Source organism: Anopheles ziemanni, chromosome 3 (genome assembly GCF_943734765.1).
Source record: "Anopheles ziemanni chromosome 3, idAnoZiCoDA_A2_x.2, whole genome shotgun sequence".
NCBI classification, from domain to species: Eukaryota; Metazoa; Arthropoda; class Insecta; order Diptera; family Culicidae; genus Anopheles; species Anopheles ziemanni.
This window is the reverse complement of record NC_080706.1, coordinates 88,116,121-88,136,632: the sequence shown is the minus strand read 5'-3', so window position 1 is coordinate 88,136,632 and position 20,512 is coordinate 88,116,121. Positions and strand designations below refer to the sequence as shown.

The 20,512-nt window shown below is 43.4% G+C and overlaps 1 protein-coding gene across 1 annotated transcript in view; it reads right to left on the bottom strand.

Moving 5' to 3' along the window:
* Positions 1 to 737: 737 nt before the first annotated feature.
* Positions 738 to 20,512, bottom strand: part of LOC131285744 (uncharacterized) — a 33,678-nt gene continuing 13,903 nt past the window's right edge. Inside the window, exons 2-7 of the mRNA XM_058314601.1 lie at positions 18,759 to 18,960; positions 8,388 to 8,399; positions 6,736 to 6,919; positions 5,748 to 5,810; positions 5,071 to 5,372; positions 738 to 2,090 (exon numbers count right to left, since the gene is read on the bottom strand). Of these exons, the coding sequence (XP_058170584.1) occupies positions 738 to 2,090; positions 5,071 to 5,372; positions 5,748 to 5,810; positions 6,736 to 6,919; positions 8,388 to 8,399; positions 18,759 to 18,960 (2,116 nt within the window). The remainder of the gene's footprint in view (positions 2,091 to 5,070; positions 5,373 to 5,747; positions 5,811 to 6,735; positions 6,920 to 8,387; positions 8,400 to 18,758; positions 18,961 to 20,512) is intronic.

Below are 20,512 nucleotides of genomic sequence, written 5' to 3'. Positions count from 1 at the left end.
AAACGAAAATAAGTTTAAGAGATCTGCTGCTTTTACTGATAAATTCGTTGAATGCAGTTCAATGAAACACATTGCCAAAACATTAAAAGATCAGAAACATCCTCAACAAACAACGCATACATGTGGTAAATCATGTAGCAGAGGATAGAAATATTTGCACTAAATTTAAAACAAACTATTTTGTTGCAAACACCAGTTCAATTTAGATTCATTAAACGGTAGGCAGTTTTCCAAGATCGGTCTCTTGCTAGACAGTGGTAACTCCTATAGCGCAAATGTTTGAAACTAGGTGTGTTCAACGATCATGATCGTTGTTGTGAGTAAGAGCAACTGAAATTTTTCCCTTATTTACGAAGGTTCCAATAAATAACACTCCTAAAACCTAAACACTTTAAAATCCAGTTCGTATGTGTTGTACCTAAACGAAACGCATGTCCTTTCAATAGTCAGAGCTGTACATAAATTAACGTTACTGTCATAAAATGCTCATTTTACGTTTGACCTTCATATATAAACAGAGAAATTTAAATAGCGCTTAGTTAAAATGTAAAACAACTAACTTATTTTCCCTCTTCTATCGTTCCAATAAAAATAGATTAGAATAAAAAAACACGGATTAGAGAAAACACAAGCAACCACATTCGCGAAAAAAATGTTTCTCTAGTTGTGCTCTAATTTTACTCAAACACACACACGCACGCAAACGCACACGCAATCAAACAAGCGGAATCTTCCGCTCAGAACAGGAAATCCAACACCGAAAACACAATCATCGAGAGATTGCTTTGGCGCGACGACGGAAGCATGCTCGTGCTTCCGTTTCCGCCCAGCGTGATCGAGTGGTGAGTGCTGCCGGTGGTACTGTTACGCTTGTGGCGGTTAACGACAGCGTTGGTCACTTCTTCCCCCTTCGCCTGAGGTGGCGAATAGGGATGGGATGTATTAGAAACACCGCTACCACTGGGTGCGCCGGAAGTGGTAGCAGAAGGGACCGTTGTGCCAGGAGTGTTAGAATTATCAGTCGATAAGCGATTGCTTTCATCCGGTGTGGGATAAGCGGTGTGCCCGGAGGCACCGAGGGTTGGAGGTCGAGAGGAGGACGGCTTAATTTTCGAGGAGAGTTTTCCTTTCTTCGCCGACTTTGCGAAGGCAGCCGCTGGAGCAGAGCTAGGACGTTCTGAAGAGCCGCCATCACCTGTGCGACTACCACTGGCTACGTTCTCCGTGACGGGAGCATTAGCAGGACAGCAATCATTCGAACCCGACGGGAAAGCACCAGAAGATACTAACTGATCGTACGACCCACGCCCTAGAAGGGCCCGACGTCGACGACGACGCCGATTTTCGGCGCGCATATCGAAATGGTGGCTCTGCGAGATGGCAAAGTCATTCTCGTCACCATCGAGTTCGTCCTGGCCGGCCAACATATCGGCGTCGTCGTCGTCGTTGTGGTCGTCCTTATGCGGCCAGTACTCGATCGCATCCACCCCGGAGGAGGGCTTTCCCGACGCTGCTCTGCTCCGGGCTTTCTGCCTCCGCTCGACGGCGGAAGAATGGGAAACGAAACCGTGAGTGGGAGGGTGATCACGACGCTCGTAAGGATGCGAGCGACGACGTCGATCCTCGCCGGTGGCGACGTTCTCGACGCTCTTATTAGTGGTGGCTCGGGGCGCCAAACTATTAAAGGGTACGTTATTGCTAGGAGGCGAATTATGGGAACATGAAGGATGCGCCAGTTCCGGCGAAGTTGGTGACGCATGTGGATGATGGTGTTGTTTGTGCGAATGACTGTATTGTCTGTGATCGTGGCGGTGGTTGTTCTGGTTGTGGTGGTACTGGTTCGGTGGTTGGTCTTGGTTAACATCGACAACGACAACGATATCGTTCAGATTATCTATACTAGCATAGGTACCGATTATTCCGTGCGGATGGTGATGGTGGCCGACGGCGCCCGGGATCGGTGTCGAGGTGACGATCTGCGGATGGATCAGCGAGCCGGTACCGTCGTGGCACAGCTCCAGCGAGCTTCCCCGTGCGCCCAGGAACCACTCGGACCGGGTGCGCATCCTTGCTGCCTGCCGTTCGTGTACCTACCCGTCCCCGGTTGAGTAGTACACCGGTGTGGCGTTCCGAGGGAAGGGATCCATGCGGAGGGGTGGGTGGGTCCCGGACAGGGTTCGTTGAGTGGTCATTTGGTCACGCATTGAGTTTGTTTCGTTGTTTCAATCGCATTTTTTGTATTTCATTCATCGCAAACAGTTAGGATATAGGCGGTCAAAGAGGTACGCGTCGTGTAAAAGAATCAGTACAGTTTATATCATCAGACATCAGCAAATCACAGAACCGCAATAGGTCGCATAGAGGAAGGATTCAAAAGATAGAAAGAGAGAGAGAAGAAAATTGGAGTCAAAGTTGAAAATAACCACGTGATGGTTTCCTATTGCTAAATTTGTATGTGATTTGTTTTAACGTTGATTTGTTTACTAAATTAGTGACACTAATAATCAAATTAGTTACTAGCCCAGTTTCTCACACAGGGACTGGACAGGTTAGATTAGGCCTATTACACTAAGGACGGGCCATAACAGCAATGAGAACAAAACGCTACGCTACTGCACAACTAAATGGGACAGGAATATTAATGTGGAATATCGTGAGGCTTGCATTCCGCTGCTTGTCCACTAAACTAGAAAAGCCAGCCAAAAGTGTGTGGGTCTGTGTCTTTCAGTAGGGGGTGGTTGCAGTTGGGGGAGGAGTGTTGAGATTAGTTGAACTATACATAATGTTGAAAAAAAAGGAATAAACAAACGAATCAAACCAATCAGCTGCAGCAAGTGGGGTAAAAATATCGACAGAAAAAAATGTTGCGGATTTGAAGGGTGAGCACATTGACAAATGTTGACAAGCTTCCCATTTCGGGTGGCGTCTGATATGCTTTAGCGGATGATTTATTATGGCCGCTGGTCCAAATGACTTAATGTTTCAACCAAATAGACGAACAGAGCGAAATGAAACATGTTTTTTATCAAATGATAGTCGAAAAGATTTGTCTCAATGGATGGTAGAATGTTGTAGAGAAGAAAATATAATTTTCCAATATTGCTGCGACGGCAAAGCGTTCAATTATGAATAGTTCTATTGAAGAGGTTACCATCAGTTGGTTTTCCTAAGATTACTGTAAAGGTCAGTAGCTAAAATAAATTTAATGCAAAGACAACTAAATAGAAATTATGCGAAGATCCACTACTATTTGAGAAGAGAGCGTTGGAGAAATAGCGAGGTTCCGTGTTTTCGTGTACGACACCACAAATGTTTCATATGTATTCAAAAAAAAAAAAAGTTAAGATGTGTCCCACGTGTAAAGTACGGTTTTATTTCTGTTTTTAATAAATGGTTTAATAATGAAGAAGCAATTATAACAAAACATGGACAATGCAAGTTTTTGCAGGTTATGATAGGTTTAGTTCGACAGCGTAAGAGAAGTTTTGGCAGATGTCGGTTTGGACCACAAATAGCAAATGATAATAATTATAATCCTCTGTCAGTAGTTTTGGCTTTCGTCCGGCACCATTTTTCGTCCTAAACCGTGTCCTTTTCGGACGATTTTCGATTAGTTCCCCCCGATGAATACAATATTGTTTTTACAGGTTTTTATTTCCATTCCAATGCGGTTCCAAAACTACGTTACATCCTACGGTACCTCTCTTGCTACTGGGTGTGTTAAATGGTTGGATACATACTGTCGGCGCTAAGGTGCACGCGTGTCGTGTCTAATATAAAATAACGCAGGAGAAGGAAAAAAATGATGAAGCAATTCTTACGTTTACTGAAATTCCAGGGATCTATTCAATTCAACTTATCAGCTACAATTACCTCCACTTTACCCTGTTTTCTTTTAATACGCTACTATTAAGAATACTAGATTCGTTACATTTAAGTAATAAAACTACGCCTTTCCGCTTTCCTAACCCTCCGGCCGCTGCTTCCTATTCGATCGTTTATAGTTCGTATTCGCAATCGTAACCTACATTCTAGATTATCGCAACTCGATACCGTTTGCCACCGGCAAGCAGGCGCGTGAGCAAGTCACACAGTCAGTGCAATTTTCGAACGCACGAATGCACGTAAGGGTTTGTGCAGCTTCGACAAATTTGTACACGTCGTGACGTGTACTGGAGAGAGAGCATTTAGCTAGAAATCAACGCCACCGTCTGATGCGGAGGTGGAGGTTGGTCCGTGCGCACCAGAATGAAATCCACAAAAAAAACCTTTAAACATCGCGATGAAATCTTTTACGGAAAAGCCTACGTAAACGCTCACCGTAGCACCTCAACCTATGAGCCTTTTGTGCTTACTATTTACATGAGAGTTCCATGAACAGGAAGATAGAAAGTGTCAAAACGAAAGCATGTATGAAGGTTCATTTTTCCACCACATCGAAAGGACACTCCTTGCCCTTGTGATTGGAAGAGCTAGCTTAGCTTTTGTTAATTTTAATTCACCCTCGTACCTCTGAATGGATTTTATAGGCATAGTATTAAAGGTTATAAACGTGAAACAGATAAAATTAAAAAGACAAGTAGGTCATATATCATACTTGTTGTTACTAGTACGGTGCAGATCATGTGACCAGAAATACTAAGACGATAAATAAAAGCTTTCGTGTATTGTGTGCCAAACGGGATAGAGAGAAGAAAGTGTTGTTAAGGATACTGCTGGATGAGGTATTCGCACCGTGTTTCGTTTCCGGTGTTTGTCTTTGGGTGTGCTTTGAGAGTTTTCTATATATCTATACGAATGTGTAGTGTGGCCACCCACACACACAGTATGCATTTGTGCAGGTGGTGAATTGTGTGTAGCAGGAGGGGTTCGCGGCGACGGTGGTGACGGCGGCGATGAGGACAGCAATACAAGGATATGAGAAACACTAGGCGCAGTCTTAACGCGGTACGTAAGCAAACAACATTCGCACACCACACCAAACAACAGGCGCGCGCACACAAACACACACCGCGCCGCACACAAACACGCACGCACACACATCTACATGATAAGGAGTTCGTCCCTCACCTGAGGTAGGTAGGAAAGGCTCTTGGTACTTTCCGCGTACCGATTGACAGCCCGCAGTTCGTCCAGCGTCATGTGATGCTGCGAACCGGACCGCGTGGTGGACGACGACGAGTGGGACGATGAGGAGCAGCTGCCCTTGGGCACATTGAAAATGCCGGGGCCCTCAAGCGACACAGAAAGCCGAGCGCATGATTCAAGCAGTGAGTGCTCTGGAATGATGCCGAGAGATACAGCCGAGTTACCTACGTTCGGACCGCCCGTCGTCAGTAGGGCCGGCGTCGAGTGTGACTCCTCCTGGGCGACTGCTGGACGCAAGGGAGGCGGCGGGGGGGGGAGTGGTGAGCACAACCAGGACCACCAGGAAGTGGTTCGATGATGACAGGATCCGCCGGATGGGGTTGAAGGGCCATTCGCAGTTTCGGTTGGAGAAGGAGAAGAAAGAAAAGATTATCAGCGTTAGCAAAAGGGACAAACTGTAAGCACTTCTTCACAAATAAGGCACAAACAGATCGCAAAACATGATCTTTAAAGTGAATTTATAAACACTCTTGACCTGATTTATCCGACTCTCCATGATCCATCAACCTCCTCTCCAAAAACAACGTTGACAAAATTTGCTTAGGATAATTAAAAAGCCTTAAAACTAGTAACAGTACTAATTGAGAAATGAAACATACTTAGCCCCCATCTAACGCATTCGCATTGCAGCCAGGTTTTCTCCGTCTCTAATGCCAATTGCACTGCAGAATGGTTGTTTGTTGTCGTGTAGAGTAGTTTTCGAGTACGCAGCCGTAGTTGTACGTTTTGTTCCAAATTTGGTTTGATCGATGAAGGTTTCCGGACATTCCGGATGAAGCGTTGTAGCACCATATGGATCGCAATTTGCCAAATGTACACCCAAGCGCACACACACACACACCATTGCCACACCAAAACACACCAGCGCCGAAAAGTTAGTTGCAGCAAGGATGTTAGCAACATTTACATTTTTTTTAAATGCAATACCGTTGGTAAATGCAAACCAAACGAATAAAAAAAGAGAAATAGAAAACATTTCAACGGGTAAAAGTAATTGGGAAATTTGACGAAACATTACCAACGATTTTTACAAACGAAGCCAAAATATACAATAGAAGAGAGAAAAATTGGAGAGAGAAAATGGAAGAGAAAAAAATAAAACAAAACAAATCGCCATTAGTAAACGAGCCAAACTGTAAAACCAAAATGCACGTCTCGTCGCTGCCGTGTCTCGTTGAAGTAGTAGGAACTTTGTGTGGCGAGTGTTTTTTTTTTGCGGGGTTGTAATTTTACTTTAACAATATTGTCACAGTTTTAATATTAAAAAAAAAGTTAATCGAGAGAGAAACGTATCAAAATGTAAAAGTAAATCACTAGTCGTTAAATATACTTCGAAAACCAGTAAAAGTGCTAATATCTTACTTATGTTTACGAAAATTCAAAACCATACCTTAAACAAAACTCCAGACCCAACAGATATGATGAACGAAAACAAAACAAAACACAAGTACACAACAAAACACTCGCGCACACAGACGCACACGTTTGGTGGAAAGTGCACCGGCCAAGTCCGACGAGACCAATCGGACGTGCATTTTGCGGTTAGAAAGAAACGAACGGGCTCTGTCGGCCCGGAGCCATACTTACATGCGTAGTGCTGTTGGGCCGTTTTTCCGCGTGGCGGCGGTGGATAGCGGAACGAGCAGATCCATTCGTCCTGCACCCTCAGGACGCGGCCGGTGACGCGCGCATAGTACTCGTAGTTCACGCGCCCGAACAGATCGCAGGCAGCGAACTGTTCGATCATTTGCTTCATGATTTTCGTCGCCACCTGTGAAGAAAATCATCGCGCGTTCGCGAAGGAAGGAGGGGGAAAATAAAACAAAACAGAGCTACTATTAGGTTTTGTTTGGGCACATGTGGCAGATACTTAGCCAAACGTATGAATCTACTAACATTACTCAATTGTGTATGTGTGAATGTGTGTGTGTTTATAGAGTGAGTAGCGGTACTGAAAGTGTTTTTGGTAAATCATACTGCTAGTCTCAAAGGACGAGCGAAACGAGCGCTTGGAGCACGGATAGGCAAACGAACAACTCTAAACAAGACAGATAAGAGAACGAGACAGAGTAGAAGATAACAGAGGAAAAGAGGAGGCCACCAGGGTTGCAGTTTCATAGAACGTGAAAGATAGAAAGCGGAAAACAGAGTGTGAGGGTGAAGAGAAAGCTACGGAGAAACGAACAAGATCAGCTTCTACTAACGTACGACGGTACGGAAGGACAGGTGAACAACAACAACAACAACAATAACGGCAACATAAGGAGCTTAACAAGATTATCTAAAGAGCAGTGGTTCGCAAGAGAAGTGTTTTAGTAACTCTTTGCGTCGCAGCACCACCGGGAACCATTTCTGCTAAACATTAACATACGATTAGATAACACTAGCTGTGGCCTTCGTGAACGGATGCTGTAAGACGAAACATTGGCAAGATGCATTGTAAAATTGATCTCATGGAAGAAACCGACAGGATAAAGACTAAAGAATACAGATAAAGACTAGAAGTTACATCGAGAAGAAAACTACGCAGATGAGAAATGGTATTTTGAAGGGTGTTAATAAACACGGTGTACTTCACCACGCCATCTTGAGTTGACAGATTGGTAAAGGGTATAACTATAATTAAAGATTATTAAACGATCAACTTAAGTAGTACAATTTCAAGCACCCCCAACAGTTCGTAAGTCAGTGATCTTTAAGATCTCCCCCCTCTCTAGCGTGTTCAAAAAATTATGCTCAACAAAAATTATGCTCGTTAAACAAAACGAAACACAATAATAATTCGACGAGCAACCCTAGTTGATCATCACTAATGATTGATAAGTTAGTCGATGCGATCCACTAATGATTGGAAAACGTGATGGCGTAGGATAAGAGGGCATGGCTGTCCAAACATGTAATGTGTGTGTGTTTATATTTGGATAATGGGCGGTGGTGAAGGTGACTAAGAGGTGGGGTGGGAAGCAATAAGGTTTCGAATGGTCCGAAAGAAATTGTAGCAAATACAAATAAATCATGATCAAGGAACGGAGAAAAAAAAATGGAACTCGTATGACGATCGCAAAACTCGTACCAATTCAACACACATTGAACGTGGAAACCATAAACATAAATAAACCTAGTGGCCATTTAATCAATCATGAGAAGAACATTACTACTGTTAAGTCATGAGATGTATGAGTGTGTGCGGTATTTTTTATTTTTTTTTGCTTTAATGCTGTTTTTTGGCACCAACTTACGTGAACTTCCGCCTAGTTTTGGATAATGTATTTTTTTTTGCGTTTTTGGTGTGTTGGTTTTGATCGTTTCGGTTTGATTTTTTTGGCCAGTTGCAATCAATTTTGAAGGACCGAATACCGGTTCAGTTTCATTTCGGTTGCGTGCGGTGTTATTGGGTTTGTAGTTTGTTCGATTTTTTTTGTTTGTTTTGTTCATTACGCGCAGAATTTCAGATGTACGCATTTTGGTCGATCGATTCATGGGAAGATGATGATTCGGTCGTGGCGAGTCGATGGTGTGGAGGCGCACAAACATATGATTCGTTTGAATTTGGTGTTTAGTAGTTGCAGTCGCAGCGAAAATGATGTTTTTTTGTTTCCAGTTAATTTATTTTTCATTTTCATGTAAGCAAGTTTTTCAAGTGTGTTCGAAACATAGTTCCCGATGGCGAAATATTCGATGGTCGATGATCGTTTGCGAGTTAGACACCAGGGTAAGTAGTAGTAGTATGCGTGTTTGATTGAGTGGCGCGAGTCAATCGTTTTTGTTTTTCGATATAATTATTTTTGAAGTCGAGTTGTGAGGAGTGCGTTGTTGTTAGAAGAAAGAAAATGAAACGAACAGTATGCTTTAGAGAAGGGAAGCGCTTCATTCAGTCAAGGGATATAGATTTTCCTCACAAAATGCATTGAATGAAAAAAGGTTAAATGAATGCTTTGTGACTTTATACAAAATATACATTTTCCAAGCTGAGATACGCTAAATAAAGAGGGCGGCTTTCATAAAAATAATAAACGACTTTGGATTTGGTAAGAGGCATGTTTTTGGAAGAATCTATGCAGAAAGAACATAAACACCACAGACACGAGTTCAACGATGGTGAAACCGAAAACGAAGTCAGTCAACAACAAATAGAAGAAATTGCAACATTATCAATGCGCAATGCAACACACGGACGGACTACCGTTCCGGACTCATCCACCACATCGGAGTTTCTACTTTCACCGCGTAACCTTTAGCCACCGTTCCGTGACGGCCCGGCGGACACACACAGCAATCTAGCCTCCTGGCCAGGCCAGCGAAGACCACAGAGAGCGTATCAAAGCACTCCATCAGGCGCCAGCACCGCGACCACCTTGTATAGGTGGGGTCACTTTGGAAAACTGGCCCGAAAATGGAAAAGCGAGCTCGGGGTATGCGCAATATAAATTAAAACATCCCAAGTGAAACGAACTCTCTGATGAGTATGAGTGTGTGTATGTGTACACGTGGGCGGGCTTATCAAATGCCAAAAACTGAAATCGCGGTCGACGCGTAAACGGTTTGCTTCGGTATGCAACATTGCCAATCGTTTGCACCATAAAGCGATGGCTATGCGACGGCGCGTACCAACGTAAAGTGGTGGCTCGGAAAAGGGTTTCAATTTCATTTCTACATATATTAAGTTTCATAACAAAAATGGACCCAAAAGCCAGTGGGGTCTGTCTAAAATACGAGTTTAAAAATGGTTTAATTTTATTTGGTTGTTTGGTAGAGCAGAAAACGATAAGAGGTGTTACTCACTGAACGCCTCACGTGTTTAACACTTCGTTTGAGCACCACCAAGCGTCACCTCAAGTAGATTTTAATAATTTTTGTTTTGGACAAAACATGGAACAAGTTTTTATATAACAAATCTACTATTGAAAATTGCTCTATTTTCTTCTTTAATTTGAAATTAGGGTGACAAACAAGACATTTCCAATACAAAACCCTTGAATAGTTCTAACAATTTTTCCCTACGATTCAAAAAACTATTGATTTAACTAATTTTGAATGATTGGTAGAACAAAAAAGGATAGAGGTATGAATCACTCGTCATTAAAAAAAACAAAGCAAAAAAGACGTCGCCAGACATGTTTGATACTTCTTTAAGATAACTATTTCCTTTAACGGGCTAATTTCGGCAAAGCATAGAGAAAATGTTCAGTTAAAATTCTAGTTTCACGAGTTTCTTGGAACATTCCTAATTCGAATAGTTTTGCACTTCTTCGCTGAAATTTTAATTATTCGAATTATTATTATTGATTGGAAATTTTAATTTCGTATCTCGTGAACAACTGTATAAAAATTGTTACAAATACATATTTGAAAGATTTAAAAATGTAAAAAGAATCACTTCACTTCAACAAGTATCGAGCTAGCAAGTTATAATCGTTTTTGCAAAACAATTGTTTAAAAACGTTTGGATCGTTCAATTGAGTACAAAGAAGAGATAATTGGTTCGTTTAATAAGACAATTTGATGAATATAAATATATCAAGATATCGACACAAAGAAACGGAGAGCAAAAAGATATAAGGGATAGTTGGCTTGCACATCGTAGGTTGAAAAAAAATAAAAGAATGCTTGCAGCACGTTACACACAAAGCCACTTCGAAAAAGAAGCCTCTCGACAGAAATCTTGCAATCAAAAGACATTTCAAATAAATATGAAAATTAAAGTCGAAAGAGTGAAATAGTCATACCTTCACTCGGTGCAAAAAATGAGCAATTGCTACCCGCATAACCGTTCTGCCCCGAACCGTGGAAATAATCGCCACCCGAACGACGGACACCTGGGGGGGTGGCAGATTTTTCCAGCTCACCATTCGAATGTGGAAAGCTGCGCTGCGCCCACCGGAGAACGGACAAAAACGGGCCGATTGTGTGTGTGCGCGCGCACTCGCGCTTGCAGCAAGAAGCGACCGTTCGCCGGGCCACTTTACACACTGTCCCCACCCCCGCCCCCGACTCCCAACAGTGGCGTTTTGCAAAACAATAGGTTTTGTGCCATCGGAACGGACGACGACGCCGCCGCCGGCTTGGCGTAACATTTGGCCGTTCCGGTAGGCGCGTGCATCGAGGGAGGCCTCCATAGTGTATGCACCTACCTTCCTCTAGCTGTTCCAGAGTGCGAAGGGAAAGTTTAGCAAAGGCACGGGCGAATGATGAATGAACGGATTTATGAGCGGACTCGGAAACCGTTTAACCGGCAGTAGCACCTCCACTCTCTGCTGTCAAAATGGCGTTATTATGTGGGCAGCGGGACGTGCTCCAACCTCACCACCAGATCGGACACCGACTTCAGCATGACCCATAAATGGAAAATCGTAGTTATTACAGCGGGGTTCCAACGCCCAAAAGTCCAAAGTCAACGTCGAACGACGCCCCCACAGATTAGTCCATCACCATCATTATGCTCACCTCGATTCCGTCGTTCCGCCCGGCGGAACAATCGATTACAAACGCCGTATAGCAGCGGGCTGGGTCTCCCTCTTAGCCAACATCAGAGTTCGGTCCAGCTAAAGCTATTAAACGCTTGCTAAATGAAAGTGAAAAAGACTACGCCTGGGTGGAGATTGAGCGAGCTCGTGCGCGCGCTTCGATTAGCCGGTTGGAAGGACGTAATATGCGAAACGGTATTGAGCTGTAAATCATACCGCACTTTCACTTCCGATCGGCGGTCCATCCGGTTCCAGTACTTTTCGGGGAATGCCCTCGTCTTCCATGTGCGCACACGGGAAAAGTGCAACCGATGCAACCGATGGACACACCTCTAACTTTATTGCAACAGTTTTATAACGGTTAATGAAACCATTTCCTAGTTATGATATATCTTAGACCTCTCATATATAGTACAGATCTTAACAAGATAGGTATGTCGGACTAATGAGGTAAAAGATAGAGAGATACTAAACCGTATCAGATTACAGATGTTTCTGGATCTCAAAAATGCAGTACCATTTCTCTTACAACGTTGCCAACAACCATGCTCGACGACGACGCTGCTGTCCTTCCCCTATGCAACCCATTTGCTTCTCACACCTTGATTTAATTTTGACTCAATCGTTCGACCTCCAAGCCAGGCTGCTGCTCCCAAAAACACCGCACGTCTGCGGTTTCACGTTAAGCCCTTCAGTCTTCCGGCGAAACCAACCCTCCGCAGTCCCAGTCACCCGTCAACGTCATTCAGACATGCTTACACACACGGGAGGGAGGGGGCTTCCCTACGCTCACACTGGGCGACAAAAAAATAAACAAACACACAAATGGTTCAACAAATCGAGGCGCCAACTTACTCATTGCCACCGTGGTTTGACGTCAGACCGGTTCGCGTCTAGCGATGTTCGGCATTCACGAGACTCCGGCTTCATCAGGAATCACCGAGACCATGGGAGAGGAGTGGGTGTGGAGCGGGCTGGTACTAATAGTGCAACCAATGTAGTTCACATCAGCGTACTTGCTTGCTAGAGTATATGCAAAGCAAGCAGTCTGAGCATGACGACACTCGCCGTTGCTGAGCCCTCACAGACGGCTTTCCTCCGAGTGGCGCGAGGGACACACTTTGTCACTTCGGAATCCCATCATCTACCGCATCCACCACCGGTGTGTGCACATGGCTAATCTCGCTCGGTTGCATCTCGTGCGATTGAGGTGATTGCCGGCTGTGTTGGCACGCCCCAAAGCATAACCGGCGTTCTGGTTTACCGGTGTCGCTATATATAGCCGAACGAGGGAGGACACCAGCGACACTTCGCAAAAACCCCGCGGGGGAATTGTATTTTAGTACTCTAGAATAGCCACAGCCAGATATGTCGGTAGTTCTAGAGCTCCCCCGAGAGACTCCCCGAGAGCTATATCTCCGGAGGAGTCGACGCTCACCAGATCGAACCTTCGCCAAAGTACGCAAAAATCTACGGGCCCTTCGAAGTCTAACATCGATCACAACTAGAAGTCAAACAAATTGTGCAACGTTTAGCTCCCTCTCCCTCTCCAATTCATTTTAACGATCCCCTCAGAGCTCATCGTGAGACGAAAAAAGTATCATACAGTTTACGAATACACCAAGAGCAACCTCCTATACCTCCTCCTCGAGATATCATCTAGTATTTCGACGGGCCCTCTACGCGTTGGGTATCGTATTTGTGCATGCAAGGGTTGTTGAGAAAAAATTGCACCTTCATAAATCATTGTTAACAGGTTGCCGCGGGAAGATGCGGACCACTGTGTGGAATGTCGATGGTAGATGAACAAATAAATACGCAAAGTGGAAAGATGGACGCTTCAACGTGAAACGCTGTGCGTCGCTCCGTGCAATACTTAGCAGCACATTTTTGCACTGTGATATGAGTTTGCTTCAAGTAAAAATTGGATAAGAACTTTCTATTTGTTGAATCATAACGTAAGGATCGAGGTTCTTTTCTTTTTTGTAAGAACTTAAAGAACCTTAAAAATGATCTTACTTAGTTTCTCACACTCCCTGGATAATTGATTTTTAAACATCAACCCCAATTATTTTTTAGAACTAAGATTTTGAGAAGGCGAGTAATTGAAAATTCACGAAAACATAATGCGCTTATTAGACGAGGATTTCATCTGTCATCTTTACCCAGACTTTTCCTGTCAAAGTAGGCTCTGGCAGGGCGTTTGACATAAAAATGATGTCCGCTCGTGTAATAACGCAAAGTTCCACAAAACGGGGTTTGCAATTATTTGATCATTTTCATGTTTGAATTTAGCGTATTGTTCATCGTAAAGTAATGAATCTGTTGCAGTAAAGTAATCTGTTGAAAACAACAGAGTAATAAGTAAACCAATCGCCACTTTGACATAAAAATTCCAGTCGAGGTAGAAAACTTCTGGGAAAATATGACAGTTAAAGTCCTCGTCTAATGAGGGTATAAGAATGAAAATGAAAAAAACAGATACAATTATGATTAAGTAAGAAAGAATCGAATTCGATATGAACGAATCAAAACATTCCCAAAATCAGTATATTTTTACTGATTTTTTAAAAAAGGTTCTGTTCAGTTCACGAAAAAGATGTAAAATGAAACTGTTGAAGTACCCAATAAATTATACGTCAAAGAATCAACGGTCTAGGTCTAGGTTTGGCTCTGGAGTGCAAGGAACCGCTTGGCTTTTGGGGAACCAAACCCTAGACCAACAATCAACTGAAGAGAATCGCTCCAACACACCACAGCGGGCCGACCACAGCACACACGCACATCATACTTGACTCAATTTTTCACCACACATCGCACGCGCCGGCTGGAAAAATTGGCGACGTGACGAGAGGACTCAACCCAACCGAACGCCCGTCGACGATGGAGGGACGCGAAATCAAACCCGAAACACACGAGAAAACGTGAAAACAAACAGATGGCAACAGCTCGGCGGCGGAGTGTTGGGCGAGTGCTGGCTTTCTTTTTCACTCCTCCCGGTTCGCGTTGCTTTGTTGCCTTTTTTTGCTCCATTATTTATTGAAGATGACCGATCGATTGTGGTAAAAATAAAAACTCCGACCCGCCCCGGATGAGTGGAAAATTGCGCTGGCGAATGGCGAAAGACAAACGGGCGGGCAAAATGGCCATATCGGCCGGGAGGACCAGACCAGCGTGCGCGAACCCAGGCCCAGGCTCCCAATGACCATCTTGGAAAATTTGATTTAAGAGCTTCATCAAGTGCCAGAACGGATGCGAGCTGATGGTGGTGGTAGTGGTGGTGTGCCACAGATGGATGGATGTGGCCGGTTCCGACCGTTTTCTATCCATACGCCGAGGATAATCAGATCAGCAAGAATGGGGAAACTGCAGAGAATGTGACCATGTGAAATGAAAGAAAGGTTTTCTCCGGCCAGCAAGAGTTTCCATTCATCCGGATGGCGTGTGAGATGGACCTTCGGAAAACACTAACCGCGCGGAAGAAAGTCGTGGAAAAGTAGACTATCCAGACGGAGCGGGTCACGGGCATTTTACAATCGATTTTACACTGTTCCAACGACACGGTACAGTGTAGACAAAACACTTTGATTCGCAAACGAATGTAACATACTGGTATATGCACGGGAGCAGAAGCTGGCGTCAAATTGCAGTATGATATTGGATATAATCACACGACCGAAGCGAATAATATCAGTGCGAATTTTCCAAAGAAAATTTAAGAGCGTTAACAAAACAAATTACTGCCCTATTAAGGAATTAATGTTAATTGATCTGAAAATTAGCAAAAATTATTTCAAAATGTGTCAACTTCAAGTTTTAATAATGATTATGAACAAATAAGATAAACATAAACAAACGATAAACAAGAGTATGCAATTAAAACTATAATATTAACACCAAACAACATGAAAACTTTCATTTAGCGTTGATTAGTGTGAAAGTCTTCAGAATGATCCAAATAAAAAAGAAAAACCATGTGTTTAATATACAAATTAATAAAATTTATTATTACAACCGAACATTTACTCCTCTTAATAAAATTAAGTTGGAGTATATAAACGGAGGTAAGGAATCATAGAAATATTTAAAAAAAGAATATTTCGCCGCATATCAGTGCATTTTTTGCGTTTTGGTAAAAGCTTGCGCGATTACAAACGTCACAGGAAAAAAAATGAAAGAATGGTAAAAAAGTGGAAAGGTTTCTAACTTTGCTTATTGCTCATGAGTTTTTTTGTAAATTGAATCATGGCATTTTTTAATATTTAAAAAACCTTAAGTGTATTAACTGATATATTTGTAAATGATTCTGCTTGAATTTAAGATGCCCGTTAAGCCCTTGCAAACGGGATCAAAATCGTTGACAAAATTTGACCAAACCCAACCCATATGGTGCAAGCTTTTTGACGTAACATAAATGAGGGTAGGCTTTATGCAACGGATGAATCCGATGGCGAAGGGAAACGAAAAGAAAATGTAAAGCAAAGAGCGGATGGAAAGAGCCTTCTAATGGGCAATGATGCGGTCAGCTTTTACCACCAGGCGGCTCGCGAATCGATACGCGCGGTGCGAAACTAATTTGCCCATCCGCACGCTTCCATTTTCCACTCAATTATCGTAAATGGGCGCAAAATTGCATTTTCCCGTGGCACAATCTCACCGTCCTTTAACACGTTGGTGCATCTTCGATGAAATGGTTCGGTTTTTTTTCCTTCACCCCGCGACGATTACTTTTTACACATCGTTTAAGCGATGTTGTAATAGTAATTATCGGAACGAGGGTGCCCCCCGTTTACCGCGAGTTTTCAGCACAAAGCGGGACATACATTCTGTTCGGTGCAACATTGCATCCTTTCCAATAAAACAAATCCATTCAGCATCATCATTATTCTCCTCCGGTCGTTCGCAATTATCTTAAGAGCAACGCACACACACACACCCATACCAAACAACAAGCAACACAACGCGTCGTTATAGGAACCATTACGCCGTCGTTCAGCGAAGAAAATGTATCAATTTTCCAACATAACACCACCCCAGCCTTCCCTTTTCCCAGCGTAAGAAAAAAACCAAAACACAACCCAAATTCAAAAACTCACGATCCCAATCTTTCATCGGCTTCGGATTCGATTGTTTGCATCTTGCTCGTACACGATCTTCTGTTTTCCTCCATCCTAACCCCTCTCTCTCCCACTCACGTTCGGGTTTTCCCTCGGCCTGTACCAAATTTGATGAGCATTTTATAACTTTTCCTTCCACCGAACATTTGTTTTGTTGCCCTTAAAATCGGAGGCGAGTGCGGTAAAAACCAGAAACGATTAAAAGTCGGTCCCAATTCCATCCGCCGGGGGACGGCACGTGATCGCCGGTTTTTGCTGCCCACCCAACCCCTTCACGGTTCCCCGCAGCCACTCTCCCCACCCTCTCTACACACACGCAAGTGATATTTCGATCACGAACCACGCGCGCTTCGAGGTTCCGTACGACGGCAGACAAAACAACAACCAACCAAAAAGTGGGTAGGCACGAAGGAAAAGTGGAACCCAACGGAGCCAAACCGATCGCGGTGAAAGTGGGCACAAATCGGAGACTAATTCTCCCGGCCCGATCGTGGTTCGATAATAATTTGGATGCTGACTGCTGCCTCCGAGATCTTTTTTTTCCCCACTTCCATTCCCACCAACAACACGATCAACAACACCACCATTTCGGCCACACAAACTCACTCGCCCCGGAGGGATTATCGCATCGCCATCGGATCTCGCCAATGGGGGTGCATGTTGCATGATATTTTCCCGTTGTCGATTTTATTTATATTTTTTATTTTGCATGATTTGGGCGAGGCAAAATCGTGCCGTGAAGGGGGTGGTGTGGGGTGTGACGATGGTCAGCAAATGTTTTGAAAAATGAACTCCCAACAGCCCCACGAATCAAAGAGGGGACCGAAAGTGTGTGTGTGCTGGGCCCTCCCGTTATGTTGCGCGGGTGTTTTTCTTTAGCATTTGTTGAACCGCTTTGTGTGCGCGCATTCGAAGGCTTTTCCTTGGCGTTCGCTCAACCCACAAGGGAGATCACCCTCCGCCTGCGATTGGACCACGATCGAATCTCGTTGCATAACGAACAACCGAAAGGCGCCCACATTTGGTCACAGATTTTTTACGACGCTCAAAATGAGAGCTTGGAAAGAGGAAACTGCATCGAAGCATGAGATGGTTAGGGGTCGGGGGGAGTGGTGAAAACTTGGAACGTGTAACCATCATACATCACACCATGTAACATGGGTTAGGAAAGACCGTCGCCGGTTTGTATCATTTTTATTTTAAATGGCCTGAAAATGTAAGCCAATCAAATGAAATAATTTATCACGCAAGAAGATGACACGCTTCGATGACAACACAACAACATCGCAAACGATGTATTTAATTAACATGTTAATCTCGGTAGTAGAAACACTATTTACTATCAGCTGATGAATCCATTAGGTGTGCTTATCACCAATAAAGTAAAGGTGGTAAATAAATGATCTTCATTCGATTAAAATACTTTAAAGATGGCACTCAGGTGGAACGAAATATTTTCCGAGAAAGTGATTTTTAAAACATCGTTAAACTGTGCCTTCCTCTACCACGTTTGGATTCATCTACACCACATACTTGCTCTACCTTGCCATTCGTTTAATAATCTACGGTTCATTATGGTTGGGCAATCTCTTAACTGTCCCTTCGCCGGCAGTAAAATAACCACTATTTTGTTTATTATTTGTCCACCAAGCCCACTTGGGATAAAGCACGAATCGATGGTTTTGTTGGAAAACGTGTTGTTCCGAAGGCACAAGACACGGATTGTTTTGTGTTTTAAAAATTTCGCGACATGTCAAACGATTTTTTACTACTAGTTCAGATAAACAGTGAACAATTTTCAAATCTTGCGGTAGAGAAGTTTTTGCGAGAAATGTACAAAACAAAAACCTTCCGCCACCCGGCAGCAGTCTAGTGAGATACAAAGTGTGTAAGGGTCGTAAAGGGGTTAATCATCGGAACCCACTCGGGGACACGGAGGGGAGAAATAAAAAAAAAAACTTCTCATATGTTTTCCTGCTAGAGCAAAAACTCGGTGGTCCCAAAAGCGGCACACCCGCCAGCCACTCACCTTATACCGTAGGACATCCTTCATGCGGGCCGTCTTGCCGTCGCTGACGCAGGACTGAAAGAAGCTGGGCGCCACCGAGACTCCGAGCGCTTCGCTCGTCATGCCCGTTTCGGCGCGCTCGGAGTTGCTGGCTATCACGCGAAACGTTCCGAACAGCAGCACCAGCAAGCGCTGCGTGTGGCCTGGCAGTGACATAAGTAGCCTGTGGGGAAAGGGAGGAAACAGAGTAAACGTATTAAGAACACTGAACGTAAAGCTCGGGTAGACTGTTGAAATGTTGAGAGGAGTAGACAGTGAAAGGAGAAAAGGAAAGCACCGAGAAAAGATTGAAACTCTTCCGGTTCAGATTTCGAATCGGGAAGTTGGGAAATAGTAGTTTTTTCTCGTTTCTTGTGCAGTTGTTTACTTGAATATTTATTCGGAAAAAAGGAAAACGGTCGTCTTGAACATGTAAAGCAAATTAATCACACTTCTAACCAAGAAATAAATTAAGAAAACTAAGTTGTATTGAACCCCTTTCGAAACAATAAACACCACTTATGAAAATACAACTCACATGTAGAGTTCATATAACCCCACGTAAATGTAAATTATGTAAATCAGCAATCATCTGCTTCCATAATACCAAACACAAAACACAAATAAACAACAATGCCGCTCTAATGCCGGTTCACGCCCAAACCCTTCCGGGCGGCATCTGACTGTGGACTGGAAGAAACTAGAAAAAAGGCTAGCAAAAAAATCGTCAATCGGTCTGGCTATTCCGGCCACGCGGCCCACGATTTCCAACGGGGAGGTCTTGCTGTGTCGGGCCACGTAAACATAGTCACCAAGTCTAGCTTGCAACTCCGCGGCACGATACAATCTCGAAATGAGTGCGCGGGTGTGACGGAGAGTGATCCGATTAAGTCACATTTCGATACGGATCGTGAGGTGTTTTCGGACCCGGTCGGCGGGGTAGAGGGTAGGTGAAACGCGATGCCAGCACCGAACGGAACGTGTACACCAAGAACGTTTACCTTACCCAAAAATTCCCCCGGCGTAGGCGTTTCCGGCAGTCGGAAACCTTGACCGGTTGGTTCGATCGCTTCAGAGAGTTCAATTAAGTTCAGCGTTTTCCAATCCACGAGATCTGCCGTTTAACACTCGGTTATGTGCAGATAGAACTAGCTTACTAAATAGAAAAAAAGTCTAAGACTTTCTAAAAGAGTTAACGAAAAAGAGAAATACTCGAATAAAAGCGATCTTTCAAAAAAAAGAAGGATCTAAGAGCAATCTTTATCCATTTCAATTTAGTATGCTCGTCACCCACAGATGGGTGACAATCTTGTTTACTGTTGCAAACAAAGTTTTTAATCCTCTACTGTTTTTTTTTCTCTCTCAGGATTGTTATCAGCTTTCAATTATTATATAGTATGTCAATTTTCAGTAAACTACATTTAAAAGTCTACTCTTTTAAACTCAACCGCTTTCCATTTTTTTAGTTTCGTTGCCTTAAATTGCAGAGAACGTCCAAGACTTGCCCACAATGTTTGTTTCCCAACAAGTTAAACGGTAGAAATGATTACGTCTTAAATGAAATTAAATTAGACTATGATTACGTCTTAAATGCTTCGATTGCGCATCAAAGTGTTTAAAAAAGATTCGAATAGCACTTTTAAAAACGCACTTCGATGTTTAAAGCCCATTTTTTTCCATGATATTCCTCTTGTTTCCTATCTTTCAATAAAATTTTTAGAGATACATACATTCAT